The sequence below is a fragment of the Schistocerca gregaria genome, chromosome 8, assembly GCF_023897955.1.
Source record: "Schistocerca gregaria isolate iqSchGreg1 chromosome 8, iqSchGreg1.2, whole genome shotgun sequence".
NCBI lineage: Eukaryota > Metazoa > Arthropoda > Insecta > Orthoptera > Acrididae > Schistocerca > Schistocerca gregaria.
This window is the reverse complement of record NC_064927.1, coordinates 509,968,617-509,990,120: the sequence shown is the minus strand read 5'-3', so window position 1 is coordinate 509,990,120 and position 21,504 is coordinate 509,968,617. Positions and strand designations below refer to the sequence as shown.

The 21,504-nt window shown below is 42.2% G+C and overlaps 1 protein-coding gene across 1 annotated transcript in view; it reads left to right on the top strand.

The window, feature by feature from the left end:
- The window catches only part of LOC126284210 (odorant-binding protein 59a), a 154,921-nt gene that overhangs the window by 88,658 nt on the left and 44,759 nt on the right, over window positions 1–21,504 (top strand). The window contains exon 4 of the mRNA XM_049982977.1: window positions 19,397–19,432. Within this exon, the coding sequence (XP_049838934.1) occupies window positions 19,397–19,432 (36 nt within the window). The remainder of the gene's footprint in view (window positions 1–19,396; window positions 19,433–21,504) is intronic.

Below are 21,504 nucleotides of genomic sequence, written 5' to 3'. Positions count from 1 at the left end.
CAAACAGCGCTCCCATTTTGCAATAGTTCATTTATTCACCTCTTTACACAAAGATAATCTTAGTTTAGTTGAAAGACAATACTCAGATTGATGCTGGTGTCGACCTCATCAGCACCACGTAGTTTCCCCCCCACCCCCCCTCCCCCCCCCCCCCTCAGCCCCCCACCTCACCCCGCAATACGGAGTACTTTTGAGAGGCTCGGGAGGGGGGGGGGGGATGGGTGACTATGGCATTGGCAGGGGTGGTCCGCAGGAGCCGGACCACGGTCAGCTTGACAGCATCATCGGGGAGCTGTGTCAATACATGTCATGAAGGAAGGTCCGGCCACCGAGTCTGGAAGTCATTGAAGCGAGCCGGGCATCGTACTGGGCATGCTGGTCGTGCATCAACAGGTATGCCAGCAACTTGCGGGTGGAGCGGAGCGACGACGACGATGTCTCCGGTGAGTGTGGCGAACACACGAAGCATGTCCAAAAAAATGGTTCACATGGCTCTGAGCACTATGGGACTCAACTGCTGTGGTCATCAGTCCCCTAGAACTTAGAAGTACTTAAACCTAACTAACCTAAGGACATCACACACATCCATGCCCGAGGCAGGATTCGAACCTGCAACAATAGCAGTCACACGGTTCTGGACTACGCGCCTAGAACCGCGAGGAAGCATGTCCAGGTCGATGTCGGGGGAGAGGGGAATACATTTCACCAGGTGGCACGGAATGGCGGAGGTTGTGTCATGGGCACTGGATGAAGGGAAACACACGACGAACAGTGTGTCCTCACGTAGTATTATAGAGATGTTATGGATTATGTCCAGGGGGACAGGCACAAACACCTCGAGCGAGGACACATTCAAGATAGGGGGGGGGGGGGGGGGGGCGTGAGAAACCTCAACAGGGTGAGGCAGGCGATGGGGGAGAGGTTGGAGGGACCGGTGAAGGGCACACTGGCGAGTGTGTGATCGTAGGTAAGCTCGATGTGCGGAGCGTGTGATCATTCGATGGTGTGCGTGAGACCGGAGTAGAGGGTGAGGTTGGAGAAGAGCTTGACGATTGGAGCTGGAAGTCACTCGACCGAGTGTGTAAGTCCAACATGGAAGGAGTGGTCAGAACTTAGTGAGCCATGACAGTGAGTGGTGTGGTCGTGGCATGAAGGGAGACAGAAGTGGACTCGACATGAGCAGGCTTAAGTCTGTTGAGAGAGACCTCTAACAGTTGAATATTTTATCTCTGGATGTGATAGGGGTTGGATGAGCGCCGGAGAACTCGGTGCAGGCCGGTATGTGAGGGTTGGAAAGGAGGACGGGCAGCTTCATCTCGGAGCATGGTGAATTCGCAGTTGTCCAGAGATTTCGGGATGTGAACCTTAGGGTGGGAGTGGTTGGCAGGCAGAGGGATTTGGAGGTTGGTGAAGTGACGTCTGACGTGGTCCATGAAGGAAGGTAAGTCAGACTGAGGGAGAGAAGCAGAAGGGCTCACAAGTTCGCCAGGGAGAACAATGTTCTAGCCGTACACGAACTCGGCTATTGTGCCTTCCTTATAGATTGCACAAATGCCGAGTAGCACAAGGGGAAGGGGCTCCGTCCAAACAGAGTCCCACGAAGAGCCACCTTCAAAGTGCAGTGCCAGCGCTTGACTAGCCTGTCACTTTGAGGGTGATATGCTGTGGTATGGATGCGCCAGATGCCACAAATCTTACAAATTTCATTGAACAGGGCTGACTCAAATTGTCTGCCCTGGTCAGTCGTGATGATAGCTGGACATCCGAAATGCAATACCCATGACCCAACGAAAGATGGAGCAACAGTTTCTGCCATAATATTGGGGAGGGGGACAGCCTCGACGCAGTGAGTTGTTCAGTCGATAGACGAGAGAACATAACAAAAGCCGTTAGAGGGGGGAGAGGGCCGACAATATCAATATGAATATGCTGAAAATGCCCAGGAGGGATCGAAAAGGCGCCGAGGGTGGGTGGAGTGTGCTTGTGTACTTTGCAGCATTGGCACGCGATGCAGGAGTGTGCCCATTGCTGGCAGCCCTTGTTGACATTTCTCCATGCAAAGTGCTCCACAATGAGGCGGGTGGATGCACTAACACCGGGGTTTGTGGTCTGATAAAACATAGAAAGGGCGTCTCTCAACATCAGTCTTAAAGTGCTTGATCACTTCATAGAATGTGAGCGACTCCCTGTCAAACGTGGAATATTTCCGTTGTGGATTGGTGAGCTTGCATGAGAAGAACTGCAGAGGTGAAGTTTGGCCATCGACTGTCTGGCTAAGGACAGTGCCAATGGCAGTATCGCTCGCATCTGTGGTGATGAAAAGCTGAGCATTGGGATGAGGATGCAAGATGGTGCAGGTCTCAGCAAGAAGATTTTTGAGGGCCGTGAAAGAAGCAGTCATAGCAGGAGTCCATGGAATGGGCAAAGATCCAGAAGTGTTGGTGCCTGCCAAGGCGTCCATCAGTGGAACCTGAAGATCCAGAAGTGTTGGTGCCTGCCAAGGCGTCCATCAGTGGAACCTGAATCTCCGAGGCCCGAGATAGTTGTGGGTGATAATAACTAAACGTCCTCAGAAAGCACCAGAGTTCTTTGAATGACGAAGGTCTGGGTAGGTTTAGTATTGTTTGTACTTTCTCAGGGGGTGATGAAATGCAGAGACCCGAAAACCAAGAAAAGTGACAGCAGGTTGCTGCAATTTGTCCTGGTTGGTCTCGATGTCTGCTGCCGCGAAAGTGTTCATAACAGCTTGCACATGTCAAATGTTGTCCTCGACGGAGGAGCTGAACACAAGATTGTCATCAATATATGCAAAGCAGAATTTTAGTTCGAACAGCACTTCATTGATGACGCATTGCCAGGTCTGGGTTGCGTTTTTCAGACCAAAGGGCATGAATCGAAACTGAAATAACCCGACCAGGGTTGTGATTGCTGTCTTCAGGTGCCATGGGGATCTGGTGGTAGTCCCATTTGCAATCAGTGACAGAGAAGGTGGTCGCACCTGCGAGGAACTGGTAAAGTCGGCAGTGTTGGGTATGGGGTAGGTGTCCATAATTTTTTGTGCGTTTAGTCGACAGTAGTCTCCGCACGTGCGCCACAACTCGTCTTTCTCGGGTGTCATGTGTATGGGCGTAGACCAACTACTGACAGAGGGTTCAATGACTCTGGAGCGTAGTAGTTCAGAATTCTGTTTTTTAAGGTCGGAGAGGCACTCGGGACAAAGTCAATGTGGTTTACTGGAGATCAGAGGACCTGGCGAGAGGCGAAGATTGTGAACCATGCCATTGGTGATGACAGAAATGTTTCCGGCGGCCAAGGAGGTGGTTTGTTTACAATGTGTGGTGGGCAGGGCTGGTGAGGCGTGATCGTGGTGTTCGGAACCACTTGGTGGATGCGACGGGAGCCGAAGCGGCGAAGTGTCCCAGGAGTCAACGTGACAAGATGGCCACCGGCACGAAGCAGTGGCACCATGGTAGGGTGAGCTCGGTAGAGCTCGCGAAGCGTTAGTGGGTCCATTGTCCGAGGGCACGGCCTGTGGCAGCAAAGTCGCGGGCGAAACGCTTGGCACGAGTGCACTGTTTGTGTTGTCACTGGTGGTCGCTGGGATTGCAAGCAGATTCGGCGCACTTACTGACCTTGCTTTGTCCTTGCTGTAGTGTCTGTAATTTCTATGCTGCATCAAAGAGCTGGAGCTGTGTCTTGTGGAGCTGGATGGAGAGCTCAAAGTTTTCCTTGCATAGGCGAGCGACGTGTTCAAGCTCGACAAGGCACTTATGCAAACGGATGAGATGAGCCCGGGCCGATGTGTTGCTCGATGGAGCACAGGAGAAGTGAATCTTGGACGGATGATGAAACAGTGTTTCGCACTTGATCCGGTGAAAATTTGTGGTGTTGCAAGAAGTCAATGCCTAGTATAGGTTCGTCTATTTCGCACACTAAAAAAGTCCACTCGAGTTTGCAGTTTGCGGAGAGTGAGACGACGTGTGAGGTTGAACCCGAGCATTGTAGTTTAGTTGAATTCATGGCTTGCAGGGAAATATGATGAGGGTGGATGTTCAACGATGCTAAAGACGTGGGCAGCAGTGAAACATTGGCGCCTGTGCCCTCTAGGAAAAGATATCCCGACGAAATGTCTTTAATGTAAAGTCATCCACAATTATCCAGTCGTTCCCAGACAGAATGGAGCACTGGGGGAAGCCTGTCATGTTCACGTTGTGCGGTGCGCAGGAGGCAGCACCCGAACCTACCTGCGTTTGGTATTTGGAAGTAGTAGGGTGGTCTGCAGTTCCGTGCTGCCTTACCAAACCATGTGAGGAAGTAACAGTACAGGTATTGCAGTTGCATTTCCTGCAGAAAGTTCGTTGCCAGTGGTGGTGGCCGAAGTTCAGTGGCCGCAGCAGGTTCGGTTGCAGGAGGGGCCGTGAGCCAGTGACGTCCAAGTTGCTTCTTTACTGCTTTCTGGGGCGAGCGGAACAGTCGGCACAGTACTTGCCCGGCTGCGTCTGGTCGCAGGGTGATGAGCCCGAACCTAAGACTTGTCAGGTAGGCAGTGGCTGGCGAAATGGAGCAGTAGTGCAGAGTGTAGCTTTTTAGCAATTGTCATTCTTTGCTTGACAGGTTCAGGAGGCCTTTGAGCCAGTGCAAAGCAGATGTGAGGAGATAGTTTATCTTACCAGATGGCGAGGAGAGCTGTGTCAGAAAATAGATCGGCGCTGACCAGGGCCCGTAGCTGTCTCCAGAGTTGGGAAGGTTTGTCATTGCCTAGTTGCTCGACATGGAGGACTTGCCATATTGCTGCCTCAGTTGAGTGTGCAAGCCGACGTAGAACTGTCTCTTTGGCTAGAGTGTACCGGGTAGCTGAGTCATGGGCGTCTACCAGGTCAGGAATCAAGTCCTCCTGGTCGTGCAGGTGGGTGATGAGGAACAGAAACCTGGCTGACTCGTTGAGTTTGTAATGGTCGAACACTTCGTCCACAATTTGAACCAGGTTGTTGCTTTGTCGAGATTAAACTGCGGCAGCGTTGGAAAGTTGTAGAATGTTTGGAAGAACATGTTGAGTTGAATTCGTCGGGACACTGCCAGAAACAAGCTGTTGTTGCTGTAGTATTCCAGGAGAGTATGCCTCCAGGGGGTGTGCTGTTGAAGGCTGGTCAGGCGGCAGCGTGAAGGTGACACGTTGTGATTGAGCGCGACCCATCACGATGCGGGAGGCCGACGTGGGTGAGAGACCGTAATGTGTCGATTGCAGTTGCGAAAGCTCAACACGTTGCGGGTGCGTTTGGACTGATGCATCACAGAAAACCGATGCGGATGAGGCACCGAGATGTGCCAGGAACAGAAGCGAAAGCTCGACTGGAGCCGGTGCAGAGGCAACAGGTGAGAAAAAGTTCAAAGTTTGAAAATGCGTGTTAGTCCATGGAAAGCTTGACGAATGTCCAGAGCCGGAACCTCACTTATTGTTGCAGGCTCAAAAACGTCTGGTGAAATCAGCGTAATCGGCGTGTGAGAGGCATCGTGTTGCAATCCTGGTGGGTGCACATTGCCCGCAACATGATGCATGTTAATCACAAAATCTGGCGTTAGGCATTGGGCTGAAGTCATTGTTCAAATGCTGTGTCGAAGTAATACAAGCAAAAATATCCAATTCGGAGGCTGCAAACACAGTAAAACGGTGAAAACGGAAGACGTTACAACTCGGGGTCACCAGTGAGGGAGAATTTCGGGTCGGTTATACCAAATAGCACTCCCATTTTGCAATAGTTCATTTATTCATTCTTTACACAAGCAAGGCTTACAAAGAACTAACATGGTGGTTTCACCCAAAGATAATCTTAGTTTAGTTCAAAGACGATACTCAGATTGATGCCGGTGTCAACCTCATCAACGCCACACTGTAATCAGCCGAATGACAATAAAATTTTATTATTATTATTATTATTATTACTATTATTATTATCATTATTATGTTGAGTGTCAAAAAGTACTTTGTTTTGCCTTATCGGTCTAAGAATACATCTATGCATGGTAGAGATTTTACAAAATTGACCAAAGTCTCATTTACTTTTCTGCAATCTGCTACTATTCTCCTCTTTTGCTTCACACTCACATATGTTGTCTTCAGGATTAGGGGTAGGGACAAGTTCCTTGCACTATTACTATGCACAACAATGTCATCTTTTTACATTTTATCAGTTTCCTTTTGCAGTGATTCCTTTTGTGTTTGTGGCATGTTACATGGCCTTTGATTAATTATACATCCCTCTGCTTCTGGCAACAATCAAATTTCAACACATCTGTGTGTCAACTTATTAACTTCCAAGTAAAGTACATCATTATATCCACTACATAGTTCAACAATGGCCTTTGTTTCCTCGTCATTTTGATGACTTGCTCTAATATTGTCCCTTAATCTACCAGTTCAGAATGGCCTTCTTTTCTCACTATACAATTGTGTCTTACAGGCATTTCATCTACTGGTGGTACCATTTATGCTTTCAGTATTGGACAATCAATAACTTCCTCACTTTCATTTTTAACTAACACACTTATAAAACACTTACTACTGGTTACTTCAACTATTGCTTCAGATACATGGACACTTGACTGTATTTCTAGGTCTGGGATGATGGTTTCTGACTCTACCATAACATTTATCTTGATCTGCAAATTTCTTTCTTCACTGGAGCCAATTTTTCTCTATTATATTTTTCTTCTTATCTTTCTTCATCATGATCTCTGTTTCTGTTGAACTGTTTCTTACTCTGTTTGGCTGAGAGAAGAGCACTTGAAAAGTTACTCTCCATATTCATTCTTTGATTGTTTCTTCTCATGGCACTTACTGCCCTTGAACAGATCTCTGCCTTGTTATAGTATCTGTCTTTTGACCCTGTGGCTTTTTCTGTGGCCAACTGAAGGTCTTACTGTCTTGCAGCACTCAAACCAGATTCTATCAAGTTCAATCTATCATCAACTTTTGAACCAGCCTTCAGTGTGTTGGATCTTAAAATTTCTGGGCTTACAGACCACACCATAGCCCTCTTCTTTTCTGTGGTTCCTTCTGCAGTAACTTCAGACACATCTAAAGTAAAGCACTGTCATTCTGCTGTGTGCTGCTCTGCTGGAATGGTGTTTCTTTTGCTGTTCTCATGGTAATACAAGTTCCATATATCCACACACTTTTCATTGCCTGATCTACAACTTTGTTTTGAATCATAAAATCAAATATAAGAGGGCAGTAAATGACAAACCCACCTCTTTCCCAATTACTTGAAACTCATGTAACATCGTTAAACTCTTACCCACATGTAGTTCCAGGTTTATTTTGCCCTCTGTCTTACTTATTGTATTAACTATACTGCATAACTTAATATTTTCTCATGGATCACACTTAACTATTTCCCAACAAATATCTTTCTTTATTAGGCTGACTTGAGCACCACTATCTATCAAGCATTTAACAGGATTATTTAATTGTACTTACATTTTGACAGCTGCTATCCTTTCCATGTCAAACATTCCCTTCCATACAGCCTTGACATCCAAAGCAAACATATTTGTTCTGATGCAGACTCTTTACAGCAATACACCATCACTCTCACGTCAGCCTTCACTGCATGTTTTTACCCCACCGGCCTAATTAAAATGCAGATTTCCTTGGTCATCACATTCAATGCTGGTACAGCTGATCCCTTCCAAAAACAATTTCGGAGCACACCTTTGGTGGGTCAGTATTACCCTGGTCTGCAATGTGTTTATCACTTACTTCTATACTTACTGAAATGAGATCCATTCTGTCTAAAATTCTGCCCACCACACCTATAATAACTTCCTGTCACCCTCCCAATCTCCACAATATTCTTTACAGACACTATGTTCCTTCTACACCCGTCTCCCTACCCTATGGCTTCTACCCCTGTGACCATCCTCAGTGCAAGACTTGCCCTATGCACCCTCAAAATGGGTCAAATGGCCCTGAGCACTATGGGACATAACATCTGAGGTCATCAGTCCCCTAGAACTTAGAACTACTTAAACCTAACTAAACTAAGGACATCACAGACATCCATGCCCAAAGCAGGATTCGAACCTGCGACCGTAGCGGTCACGCACTTCCAGACTGAAGCGCCTAGAACCGCTCGGCCACACCGGCCGGCCTATGCACCTTCATACCACCACCTATAACAGCCCTGTAACTGGCAAAACATACACTATCAAAAGGTGAGCCACCTGAAAAACAACACATGTCTTATACTATCTGCTATGTAAACTCTATTTGGCCTTCTTCACATGACTACCACCAAATTATCAATTAGGGTGAATGGACATAGGCAGAGGGTTTATACTCCAACCTGAAATGTCCTGTTGAAGAGCATGCTCTACTACATGACATTTATCACCTCGGCACCTGTTTCACCTGACACACCATCTGAACTCTTCCCCCAGACACCAGTTTCTCACAACTCCACAGGTGGGAACTAGCACTACATGTCCTTGGTTCTCACCACCCAGCTCACCTTAATTTACTTTAATTTCTTCACCTCAGCATTTCTTCACTGTAATTACTCTTTGTTCCACTACATTTTAGTTTCCTATATCTTCTATTGTCTTTCCCGTCTATTTTTCAAAAAATGTTCAAATGTGTGCAAATTCTGAAGGGACAAAACTGCTGAGGTCATCGGTCCCTAACTTACACACTACTTATACTAACTTAACGCTAAGGACAACACACACACCAGTGGCAGAGGGAGGACTCAAACCTCTGGTGGGATCTATTTTTCACTGCCCCCCTCCCACATCCGTTATGTACAATTCAATTAGCTTTTCACTCTTATTAACTCATGCTTGATGTTAAGCCGTAATCTCTACTTGAATATTACCCTGTCTTCCACTTTTAAGCTCTCAGGTTTTCAAATCTCAACTGACGCAGTCCCCAACAATCATTCTTTCCTTCTCATCATCTATGGCATGTCTCCCTTGACCTGTGGTTCTGAGTGATGTTCCTGAAATCTACCCCATTTCCTAGACCTCTCTATTCCTTTTCCTTCACCCCTCTTCCTTTCCCTTCAACCCCTCTGCCTGAAGAAGGAGCCACTGACTCCGAAAGGTTCCAATTATAACCATCCTTTATGTGTGTGTTCTGCTGCTGCTTGAAGAGTAGATTTTTTATCCATCCTATTAAATAATTTTGTTACTAATTGATTGTTTTTGTTGTTATGAGAATTTTGTAGATTATTTTTAATCTGACATATTCATTTTCATTTGCACAGTCTACCATTAATATGATACCTGGTGAGGCATAACATGACTGTATCATTACAACTGCCTTTAGTTTCCCTAATCTCAAGGCTTTTTATCTAACCATAGCATAATGTCTTCATCGATTACAGGTAAAGGACTATCTTGATTTTACATTTTTACAAGGTGTGAAAGTTTTTTACATGTTGCTTGATGCCTAGGTGTATTGCATTGTGTGCACCATACCAGTTTCATCCTGTCTGCTCTTGACCTGTTTCCCTTATCCAGCAATTCTTTAAAAGGTTTTTGTTTTGGCACTGCCTGAATCACCCTTGCATGCTTTTCTATTTGGCAGTCTTTCGCTTTATACCCTCTTTTTCTGTAATTGTAACATTTCAATGTGGTCTTCTTTATAGTCCCATAATTACTTGCCCTATTACCCATAGGATTTTCTTTAACAGAACATATGACACTTTCTTCTGCAGCTGCTATATCAATGGCTTCATTGAGTATTATAGTTTCTCCTCTTGATCAAATTACTGTTTTAATTTCATCATCATACAACCCCCGTATGAAGATCCTTTAACCAATTTGCCTATCAGAGCATTACTGCCAGAAATCTCATAGACCTCCATGACTCCTGCTTCTCTGAAATGGTATTGCAGCATATGCACTTGGGATCCCCAATGGACTATGGTTTCCCTACATTCTTGTCTACTAGCAAACATTTTGCAATTGTAGAAGTCAATGGTGCATGTGCATTCCTAATTCTCAACCACAATAGCACAATCAGTAGGATAGGAGTCTGACAGGTTTCTTATACGGATTTTATGTCTAGGTGGACCTACGATTCTAACTTTAATGAATTTTAGTAATAGTGCTAGTTGTGTAGGTTCTACCAACTCAAAAATACTGTTGCAATAATTCGTTTAACTGATCTTTCTTTCCTTAAAAACTCAAACTAATATACTGCCTGCTTTGTGAAAACTGCAATACATTAGCAATATTCTGTCCAATTGTCATTTTTGCTATTTACTAACCTTTCAGTTTATATGCTAAATCTTTTTTTCACATTGTCCTGTGATGTCTTCTTTTGTGCCATGGCATGTTTCCACACTATCACCTCTCGTACCACTGTTTGTCTCCCACACGCTAATGGACTGTGTATTCATATGTCATTGGCTTCTTGCTAAGTCGAACTAGCTCCACTCTGCATTGTCCACATTTTCCTGAACTGCTTTGGGCTGTCCCACACTGCTTCATGCTACTACTCATATTTGGTACTTATGGGCTGTTCCATGCCACTCCACACTGATACTCACTATTGTTCTTGGTCTACTTGCTTCCAGGTGTCATATCATTTATTTCTCTTTCAAAGCCATCAATCAGGCTGAATGCTACAGAAATCTCCACCTCTGCCTGTTCTCCTAGCCCCTAGCTGTATTGGCCATGATGTTATCATTACATGGAGGCTAAGCCCAGACATCTGAATGGTGAACATTTAGTAGTAATTGATGCCAGACTCACACAGAGTTATGGATGACTGTAAATTGACAACAAACCTGAATGAGCAGGTGATCATGGGATTTGTTCAGCATGTCACTCAGAGTTCTCTCATGAACCTTGGAGCTGAACAGTTGGATATTTTTGCAAGCTAGGAAATTCGTTGATAAGGCAGAAATATAGGAACATTAAACAAAGACTCAAATGCCTGAATATCTTGAGATGTAATGAAAGTTCAACTGAGATCTATCTGAGAGGTGCACAACCATCTATAGCTGTTCCATCAGACAAGACTCCACCCCCCCCCCCCCCCAAATTCTAAGTCATTACCCTGCAGCTGAGTGTCACAGAGACTGTGTTGGAAGCTGATCACTTAGGAAGATCCCCTAGGCACTCTGTTGCTCATATTTATAGCCTTTGATGGCGTACTAGCTGCCACTCATATCTCACCTCTCACGTAGCTATTAATAATCAGCTGCATCCCAGAACACCATGGCAACTTATGCTATCCATACCCATCTTCATTTAATGTGGTGCAGTTTTGTAGCAACAGTATGACACATGTGGCTACACCCATCTTTAGTTAATATGATGCAACTGTGTAGAAACAGTACTGTGCAACTTTTTACTACATTTACAACACAGAGAGGATCAAAGGATGTGTTGCAGGAATAGTTCCCACCTGTGCAGTGCAGAAAATCTAATGTTGGTAAGAAGAATCCAGATGGTACAGGCTGTGAAGCAGTCATTGAAATTAACACATCATGTTGGGCAGCATGTTGAGCAACTGGGTGGTCAAGCTTCATCTTGGCTACAGTCTGGAGGTGGCCATTCATGCAGCCAAACATGTCATTAGCTATTGTGCTCATGTAGAAAACAGCACAGTGCTTGCAACTTAGTTTGTAGATTCCCTGGCTGCTTTTACAAGTAGCCCTACCTTTGATGGGATAGGAGATGCCTGTGACAGGACTGGGATATTTGGCAGTGGGAGAATGCAATGGACAGGTCTTGCATCTAGGTCTATTGCAGGGATATGAGCCATGAGGCAAGAGTTGCTGTAAATGCTGTTCCAACTGCAGAAGGGCAAGAGTTTCTATTATAGTTTCTGTCATCCTTCAACAGCGATTCCACCACCACTTGGGGAAGCTATCCCAGCTAATCTTATTCTGCACTCACATTGGATTACCTACATCCAAGAGAGACCCTCACACACTGATCCAGCACCACTGTCAACACCTCATAGGTCCCTGATCACACCTTGCTGACTTATTCTTCCTGCCACATCATCTACAACTTCCCCCATCTTCCATGAAGCAAACTGTTTCTGAACAGCCATCCCTGAACACTGTTGCCAATCTTTCTGTCAAACTTTTGACCTCTGCAAAAGTCTCAGTACTTCCCAAAGGCTTCACCTTTAACCCCTAACCTAAGATTAACCCTGTTGGACTTGTAAAGAGCCTTCTTTCCTTTACTCATTCTCTACTGTGGAAACATTTCTTTGCCACACACTCTACTGACAACAGTCTGCCAAAGCCCCACACAGAACCTTGTTTAAAACAGTTTCAACATCTTCTCACCATGATCCTACACCCCTTTATCTACTGGCAATCTTTCAGGAATTGCTCACTTTTAACTTGGTCTCACCATCTCTTCCTAACTCCCTTCCCAATGAGTGCAACATCACTCCTATGAAACACACAACTATTTGTAATCTGAAAACCAATCCAGACCTTATCATCCTTCCTGCAGACAAAGGCTCCATCACAGTGGTCATGACTGTGTGGTTGTTGGTCTCTGACAACTTTCTGACACTTCTGCATACAAAACTTATATCCATGGTTCCATCCCAGAAGTCCAAAAGAATCTCCAGTAACTCCTCAGCGCCTATGTCCATCCTCATACCTGACACCTGAATCTATCTCCTTCTTCATACCAGCAATCCTATCTTTTGCCTATTGCCAAAATTCTGCATACCCAACCCCACAGGTCACCTTACTGGTAGTCCCCTTGTGGCTACATACAATGCTCCCACAGAATGAACCTCTGCCTTTGTTGACAAACACATCCTACCTATAGTCCATCACCTTGAATCTTACATTTAAGACACTCTTCTCTTCCTTCACCACCTTTCCATAGTTCCTGCCTCATTACTTCTGGATTCCTTGTTGTTCACTGTTCATGTAACGTATCTAGACACCAACATCCCCCATGCCCATGCAGCAATGGAACATTACATTCCACAAAGTCCTCCTGATACCGAACCCACCACCACTTTCCTAACCCACCTGGCCCATAGTTACTTAACTTTCAAAGATCAAATCTATAAACAGATCGATGATGATGCCATGGGTGCTTACATGGCACCGTCTTGTGCCAACTTATAGGCCATCTTGATGGGTCATTTCTATCCAGTCAATGCCTAGAACCTCCTGTCTGGTCCAGATTCATTGACAACATTTTCATGATCTGGACTCATGATAGGGACAACATTAGCTCTTTCCTCTATAACTTCAACACCTATTCCCATATCAGCTTCACCTGGCCCATCTCAACTCAGTAAACTGCGTTGTTAGATGTTGTTCTCCACCTCATAGATGGCTACATGCATGTATCTGTTAATATTATACACACCAACCACCAACAGTATCTATAATTTAACTGCAGTTGCCTATTCCATGTCAAAAAGTCTCTTCCTTAACAGCCTTGCCACTCATAGATGCCGTTTCTGCAGTGAAAAGCAGAAGTTTTTGAAATTGCTGGTAACCAACACAGTTTACTGCCTACTGCAGTGAAAAGCAGGAGTTTTTGAAATTCCTGATAACCAACGCAGTTTACTGCCTTAATTGACAGGCAGTATGCTATCTAGCTCACCCATAAATAGATCTTCCATGCTATCTCCCCCTCTGACACCATTAAACCTGTTAACACTAGGAACACCCACACTAGAAAACCACCTGGGAGGACCACTATCAGCCATTTTGACCATTGATGTTCACCTTCTTTGTTTTCCATTTTATTTCTTAAATTAATTCAGTATTGTGTCTTTAAATGTCACTAGTGTGTTATACTTATGCTATCAATGTGTTGAGTATCAATTTCTCTAAAGAAACTGTATTTAATAAAACAAAAAACAATTGACATAAAGAATACATCATAAATAGAATTGTCATTAAAAGTAAACTTTGATGCTAACTGACAAATACAAATAAAGTATAATTAGAAAATAGCATTTTAATCTCCATATTTAATAAAAGGAACACACCCATGAGAATCATATCATTTTTTGGATCTGTGGAATGAAAATGGGATCTAATCTAATCTGATCTAAAGAATGCACCATAAATATGATATTCATTGAAAGTAAACTTTGATACTAAAGTTACAAATACAAATAAATGTATGATTATAAAATAACATTTTTATCTCTATGATTTATTCTCAGTCAAAACTCCAAACAGACCATAAATATATACTTGTAAGGAAATAAAAAGAAAAATGGACATAAAATGCTCTGGAATTTATGAGAAAATAGTGTTGTTCTCCCTATCACATGTTTACAATCAAAGCCACCATCTTTATCAAAACACTTTGCACGCACATACTGAACACTTCCTGCACATGGACCACATACAACTTTCTTGCACTACACACATAAGTTCTTAGTTTTGTTTGAACTCCTACATCCTCCTGTATGGCAGGTCTTCCATACCAGTACCTTACATATTTCAGTGGTCACACTGAATTTATGGACAGGCCCTTTCCTTGATTGTACATACACATAAGGGAAGTCTTCTGCTTACCTGAAAAGAAACATTTGCCACTTAACTTTCTCTCTTGTTGTCTCTCTGTAGATCATCTAGTCATTGATTCTAGAAAGGCCTGGTAGGTTGAAGAAAATGTGCATAGGCCATCTGTGGCAGCCAAACCAAACACAACAGTGGTCCAGAATATCAACTCCAAATTTTGGGGAATTGTAGAAGTTCAGTCTGAGTTAAAACTAAAAACACTGACACACCATAGTAATGAGGAGCATTGAGCTTCCACAAAGCAGGTAAAGCAGGAACTGTGCAGCAACTAATGCAAAAAAAAAATTAGACATCATAAGCAGTTATTTTAATGCTGCAGCTGCAGCACAATGACTGCTAGATGTTCAGTGAGGAACACACAGATTCAGCCAAGCTATAGACTTATACCACTTTGTTTGAGAGTGAACACAGAAAATATACAGTGCAGATTTTGGTTAATCCATTCTTGGAAGGAAAGCTGCAGATAATAGGGAATGAAGGAAATATGAGACATGGTATTCCCAATGCAGAATCTAACAAATAATGCAAAATCCAGGATGGAATGGAACAATATTACAAAAACGATAATTGCTACTCACCATATAGCAGAGATACTGAGTCAGAGAACAAAAAGACAGTCACAAGTAAAGCATGTGTGTGTGTGTTTTTGACAAATGCCTTGTTGGCCGAAAGCTTGTGATAGCTGTTTTTGTTGTGCTTATCTGCGACTCAGGGTGTCTGCTATATGGTGAGTAGCCAACTAATAACAATAATAATAATAATAGCTTTATTCAACATCGAATAGCATACTGCACATGTACAAAGAAACAGTCATGATTAAAGTTATTTGTACAATACACAAGACACATTTTTCTGAATACGTCATTAATTTACAACAAAATTACAATAAAATGTTTACTGATTTCTATTCACATAATTTCACAAAGCATTTGTTGTTCTTCATATAAGTATGGTACTCTTTTAATGAGTAGAAAGGGTGTTTTACTAAAAATTTCTTAAGCGGATGTTTCAGTTTTACTGTACAAAGAGCCATGACTGCACTAGGCAGTGCATTAGCTAATTTTATACCTGCGTACTGAGGCCCCTTTTCATAAAGGGCTGTTCTGTAGCTGCTAATGTAAAACCTTTCTTTATTTCTAGTATTGTACTGGTGGAAACATGAATAAGTGTTTGGGTGTAGTCTTTTCACAAGCAGTATGGCTTTTAGAATGTATGTGTTTATAACAGTTAACACCTCTGTTTTTGGAAATAAGGTGCGACAAGATTCCCTATATTTTGCTCCACAGTTTATTCTCACACCCCTTTTTTGAAGAATGAGTAGCTTATCTAGATTAGCTTTGGTTGTTGCCCCCCAAAGTTAAATACCTTAGTTCAAGTGAGAGGAGAGCATGGTATGCAGTCTTTAGGACTACAGTGTCTCTACAAAACTTGCTAATAGTACCGCTTGCAAATATATTTTTTGACAATTTAGTTGCTAGGGAGTCAATATGTGTGTCCCATTTCAGGTTGCTTTGGATTGTTATGCCAAGGAATTTTAAACTAGACTCTTTCTTTACCAATTCGTTGCCCATGTATAATTTAATTTCAGTATTCAAACTACTTTTGTTAAACTCCATCAAACATGTTTTACTGGTGCTTACATTTAAGTGGCTTTCATTAAAAAACTGAACAATTTCTTTTGTGACATTATTACACTTGGCCTCTAGTTCATTACATGATTCCTTTTTACATACAATGAATGTATCATCGGCATACAGAACAATTCCGGAATTTATAGTACACTATTTAATATCATTTACATAGATCAAGAACAGAAGTTTTCTATTTTGTTGTTGTCACCTTTCTTAAAAATGGGTGTTACCTGTGCTATTTTAGTCTGCCTGGAAAGGTGCCCGATTCTATTATATTGTTGACTGCTACAGACAGAGGTACAGAGACATATTGGCTACATGCTTTTAAAACATTAATATTTAGGCCATCATGCCCAGGTGAATTAGAGGGTTTTATAGACCTAATGATGCCCATTATTTCTGCACGGTTTGTGGGGGCTATATATATACTATGGCCACATATATTACCTTTAAAACTGTAATGCATGTTTTTATGTTTGTCATTTATGGCTTCCCCTACAGAAGAAAAATATTCATTAAAAATATTTGCAATTTCCAGTTGGTCTTTCATGAGCATGCCATTGTGGTTAACAGTAAATTCCATACAGGATTTGTCATTGCTGGTTCTAAAACTGTTTATGACTGCCCAGATGCCAGCAGTTACGTTGTGTGAGTTTTGAAGCTTATTTGCAACATAGTTGCTCCTGATCTATGAGAGTAAGTCCTTATAGTGTGCTTGATATATATTGAAGGATTCCTTTAGCTCAGGAATCTCTCTATTATTCAGCATTACACTGTGGAGTAGTTTTAATTTTTCCCTCTCTTCAGTGAGATTACTATTTACCCAAACATTTTTAATTTTATTTTTTCATACTATTGTTACAATGCAGAACCCTCTAAACTTCCTAGATACAAGGGTGGGAGTGTTAACACCAATACCATAGGAGGTCCTAAAATAGAAAAAGTAAAAAAAACATTAGCCAAATACTGAATAGTAGTACTGTTGTGGTGTACCATTGCACACCATCACAAATCAAGCACTAAACTAATGTATGTCCACTGTTCCACTAAACAAAGTAAAATGGAAAGGGAAAGAGGAAATGAGATCACAACAATGAAATAAAATCAGCCAAGTTGAAGTAAAACTCCATTATTTCCCCTTTAGAAACCTCAAACCTGAAAAATGCCACACAGGCAAAAATGACCAGCTGCAGTCCTTTAAGATAAAAACTTTTAAAATTCATTCAGTTTTCGTAGTAGATGTTTATATTGTACAGAAATTATAAACCATCAAAGTACATTAAAAGTCATGAATTATAATCTCCTTTGAATAATGTTCACCAGTCAGATTGAGCAGTGTATTCCTTCCAATGTGAGCCAGCCATCAACCAACACTCCTCTGGCCACCTAGTAAAACTGTGCCCCTACTCCAATCCTGCTCCCAATCTGGGACCCCAAGAGCCATTCTCTTGCAGTTGACCCAGATGCAAGAACTGACTGACACACCCACTCACCATCTCCTCCCACAGTTCAGTCACAGGTAATTCCTACCGTGTAAAAGACGGAGCCATGTGTGAAAGCAGTCATATTACATGTCAGCTATGCTGCAATAACAAGTACTGTGCAGCCTTCTGTATGGGCATGACAAGTAACAAACTGTCTACTCACCTGAATGGCCACCACCAAACTGCAGCAAACTGCAAACTTGACTATCTTGTTGTCAAAGATGTTGCGGACCATAGCAAAAGCAACTGCTTCACTGCACAAGCCATTTGGATATTCCCTTCCAGTACTAGTTTCTCTGAACTTCACTGGTGGAAATTTGGTCTCTCACAATCCTCCTGGCCTAAACTCTGCTAACTTGTTTCTCACTGCATCATCACCTTACCTCTTCTCTTCTCTCTCACTCTTTTCGTCCCCTCTTCCTTTCTCTCTTTCCTCCCTGTCTCCTCTTTCATTACACGGTGTTTTCCTTTGCTCGCTCCCCTTCTCCTCCCCTTCTCCCTTTCTGTATTTATATGCACAGCCCTCTGAACTCCTTTCACCTTCTTGTGCAGTCATGAGTTATCTGTTGAAAGACCTGCCTCACACTATCCTACTACCCACTCCTCACCTTGTGCATGTTTCTCCCCTCTGTCCCCTCCAGCATCTACCCAGGTAATCGTTCCCAATAACTAGTAATCAACAGTCAGTCTCACTGCGGCTTCAAGTGTGTGCATTTGAGTGGCTGTGTGGTTTTACATGTGCATGTGTAAAGTTTTTCTAAAGAAAGAGCAAGAGCTTGAAGACCAGAGTGAATATTGTTTTTTGTTGTATGTTTCTATGAGCCACACATCAGTCAGATATAGGTGGGTGGTTGAATAAATGAATATGAATTTTTCCACTGTCATTTCTATACATTTACTCTTTCATAACACTTGTCTAAAAAGAACAGCTCTGTTCATTATATGCATGTGCCACAAAGATATGATTGTTATATATGAGGTACAGTCACATCCACTAGTGAAATGGTTTGCAAGATGCATAACACAAAATTTCAAAAGGCTTTTACAAGAACTGAATGTCATTAACAATAAACTACAGTGTTTTTAGCCTAATATTCTGCTACAAACCCATTCTTCTGCTCCTCTTTTCTCACTGACTCTGCTTACTAAGAAGTGTATGACACTTCCACACTAGTCAAAATTTTAGTTTGGGTCCATCTAACAGTTTGTTGTCCAAGAGAAAGAAATTAGGATGGGCACTAATCAAAGAAAACTAATACTGTGCAGCCAACTGACTGTTTTTGGTATGCTGAGACTACATTTAGGATGGGAGCTTGCAGAAACATTCAAGAATATACCAGTGTTCTAAATGGGTGACAGTCAATGATCTGATAAGCACATGTGAGTGTAGAATGAAGCAGAAGATACTTTGAATATTTGTTTTGAGAACTTTACATATTGTTCTTTCATTAAAAAAAACTCTCAAATGAAGTATATTGGCATATATGTTTATAAAGACGATTTTTTCTTCTGTTGGTGTCAAGAATCCATACATATAGTTTGAAAAATTATTTGACGATGCATAGTATTTGGCCTATAGATCTTAGGGTACACATTAAAATCAAATAAAATTACTTTAATTACCTCAATACATATATATATTTTCCTTGGAGGTCTGATTCATATAACATTCATAATGTGACAATTTGTAAGAGATATAATTCAGACTGGAAGTTAATGTTATGATTAATTTGTGTTTCAGTGTGCAGTTCACTGTATCTTCAGGCAGATGGGAATGGTGAGTACAGAACAATTAACAAGGTACAGGGTGAGGCAATCTAATGGACTGAGGACTGACTGGCTTCTATGTTATGTGGTTTATGGGACTGAGGGACTTCATCTTGTGCACATAGATAGGTGGAAGTTTTAGCAGCCATGGAGTGTTGGTCAAGTGCACAACATGAGTTTGATATAAAGACATATTACAAACAATCAGATAGGTTTGTAGCTCAGCACACTTTCTGTTAAGATTTTTATTTATCCCCATCGTTTCCCGTCTCATCTTCCAATACTATCAAACCTTGGGTGAGAATATTTCAAGACCCTGGTAGCACTACCAAAAGAAGAAGTTATTGTATAAAAACAAGCCAAACCAAAAGAGTACTGAGGGTTTGCATGAACCTTTATGAAGAAATCCATTAGAATCAACTAGAAAGCACAGCGCAAAACTTAGTCTCAGGCAATCAATCAGTGAGAAGGATTTTGAAAAATGGTTCAAATGGCTCTGAGCACTATGGGACTTAACATCTGAGGTCATCAGTCCCCTAGAACTTAGAACTACTTAAATTTAACTAACCTAAGGACATCACACACATCTGTGCCCGAGGCAGGATTTCAACCTGTGACCGTAGCAGCTGCACGATTCCAGACTGAAGCACCTAGAACTGCTTGGCCACTGTGATCAGCAAGGACTTTGAATAATGATCTCTGGTGCCATCCATACAAGGTGCAGATTATGTAAGTCCTTCAACTTCAAGAACACAATAACCACATACACTTTTGCCAAGTGGTATTAAATGTTATTGGATGAAATGAAGACAGAATCCACAATTTATGGATGAGTGACAAAGCACTCTTTTAAGAAAAGGTGTGACAAGAAGTCACTGAAGAGGTATGCTCCCATTTTTATTTAATCCAAATATTGAATCAGAGCTATAATGAACACTACGGTACAAAAATATATGGAAGTCACAGGTTGAGAGTGACTACTTTCCTTAATGACACATTTTCATTCATACATCATCAGATTAATCAAAAGAATCTGCAAAGAGCCTAAATTAACACATAGTGCATAACAGTAGTTAACTGACCACCAAGAAAGAACAGTAAATAACCAAAGTAAAATGTGAAAACATACCAAGGTTAAAGAAAACACATCATATATATGTATTGAATTAAATATCTTATCCATCAGACTGTGTGAAGCTGAATCATTATGGTGATTGTGCCATTCAGGAAGACGACTGAGCTACCAGGTGTCAATACTGGTGAGCAGTATTATTATAGTCCCATGAAGGATGATAAAGGCATGACCTGGAGGCTGTGTATAGTTGCAAAACAAATGAACATTCAATCAAAAACCATAAAATAACAAATGTGTTAAATACAAAAACAAATCTCATGTTGAAGGTGAAGGGAGCTGTCCTGGTATAAGATGGTGCCAGCACTTCAGGCAGCAAAGATGTTGCGAGAAGAGTGATAGAGGCCAAAGACAGACTCACAAGAAATGTGCTGCCAACACCCTGTTGGCCATCAGTATTTAGATCACTGCCATGAATTGGAGGGCCAGTCAGTTCCAGTTTGTCACTGAGTGAGTCAATGAGTTGAATTGTCAGTCACAGCCCAGCGGGAGCCACAGTAGCAGTTAGTTCAGCCTCTAGCTCAGAGACGGACAGAACATAGGGACCAGAGTAATGTACATAGAAGACTTTTACTTCATCAGCAGTGAGGCTAATGTGGTCTATTACAGAGATCTTGTACCACAACATCTGAACTACCTTGATTTAAGTAATTTTCTGTGCTTAAGAATATAAAACCCAGTTAATATATGCGTGCAGTTTGTTTTATAGAAAGAGGATATTGGCCACCAACTAACATCCTCTCCTTGCTTCCCATGGTATAAGCCTACAATGACAATGAGACAACATAAAAGGAGTCAATAGGAAATCACCAGGTAAATGATGTAACGGGGAGGGGGAGGGGGGGGGGGGGGGCAAATATGTGGGTCAGCATGATGAACAAACTTTTTCTTATAAGACACTTAAGATTAAAGTAGATGTAGTAATGTTGTAAAGAGACAATATAAGAAGT